The 760-nt window shown below is 47.8% G+C and overlaps 1 protein-coding gene across 1 annotated transcript; it reads right to left on the bottom strand.

Annotated features, from left to right (window-relative positions):
* On the bottom strand, window positions 1-438 carry PHALS_13616 (uncharacterized protein; the record flags this gene model as incomplete). Its single annotated transcript, XM_024729408.1, has 2 exons — window positions 1-123; window positions 316-438. 2 exons carry the CDS (start codon window positions 436-438, stop codon window positions 1-3), a joined length of 246 nt encoding a protein of 81 aa, XP_024579788.1.
* Between the last annotated feature and the right edge of the window lie 322 nt (window positions 439-760).

Raw genomic sequence — 760 nt, 5'->3', positions numbered from 1 at the left:
CTAGCATATCTTAACGAAAATGTTCTTTTGATTGCTCGGTGCCATTACCTTTGACCTCTCTACAAGGTATAACAGAGACCAATTTTTCTCAATAGACCGCCCAACGTCTTCGAGAATTCGTCTCTGCGAGGGGTTAAATACATGGCCCAGCGTGGTGTCAGCCACAGTCGAGTGTCACGGCAAGATGATTTGTATTGCCACATTTGTTTTAACATCTGCGGGTAGCGCGCAGCTTTTCGGCAGCCAAGATGTTTATATTCTTCTTTTTAGCGTGGGATAGGCTCATCATATTATGCGCTCTCATCGAGCAATCACTTCCAGCATCTCCTCCGTCCCTGGTAGCATTGAAGCACCGATGCTAAACCCACTGAGAGTTCGAGGACGAAGGATGAGCTCGATTGTCTCGGTGCGGGTAGCTCCTGTTCGGCGACTCTCCATGAAGGAAATTTCTGTTACCGCGCCTGAAAGCGTGTCTGACATATGTCGCCTCGATTCTCTCCTTGTTTTACATGACTCTTTCTCAGATTTTCAGCTCGTCGCGCCCGTTCATTCGATCAAATTTCAATCTTGGAGTCCGCAAGCGCGACACACTGTTGCTCAGTTTGGAGCATAGGCGAAGTAACCTGAGGCAGCGTTTTTCCATGCTAGGAATTCACAATCAGCCGCCTCTTAGTTGTTGATATCTGCTCTAACATAGAAAGCGCTCCTTGAGGTCGTGTTCATTAATCTGGCTGGTGGTTACTGCACCTGCTTTTTCGGT

The sequence above is a fragment of the Plasmopara halstedii genome, assembly GCF_900000015.1.
Source record: "Plasmopara halstedii genome assembly, contig: Scaffold_671, whole genome shotgun sequence".
NCBI classification, from domain to species: Eukaryota; Oomycota; class Peronosporomycetes; order Peronosporales; family Peronosporaceae; genus Plasmopara; species Plasmopara halstedii.
The sequence above is the reverse complement of the archived record's forward strand: the minus strand, read 5'-3'. Positions and strand labels throughout refer to the sequence as shown.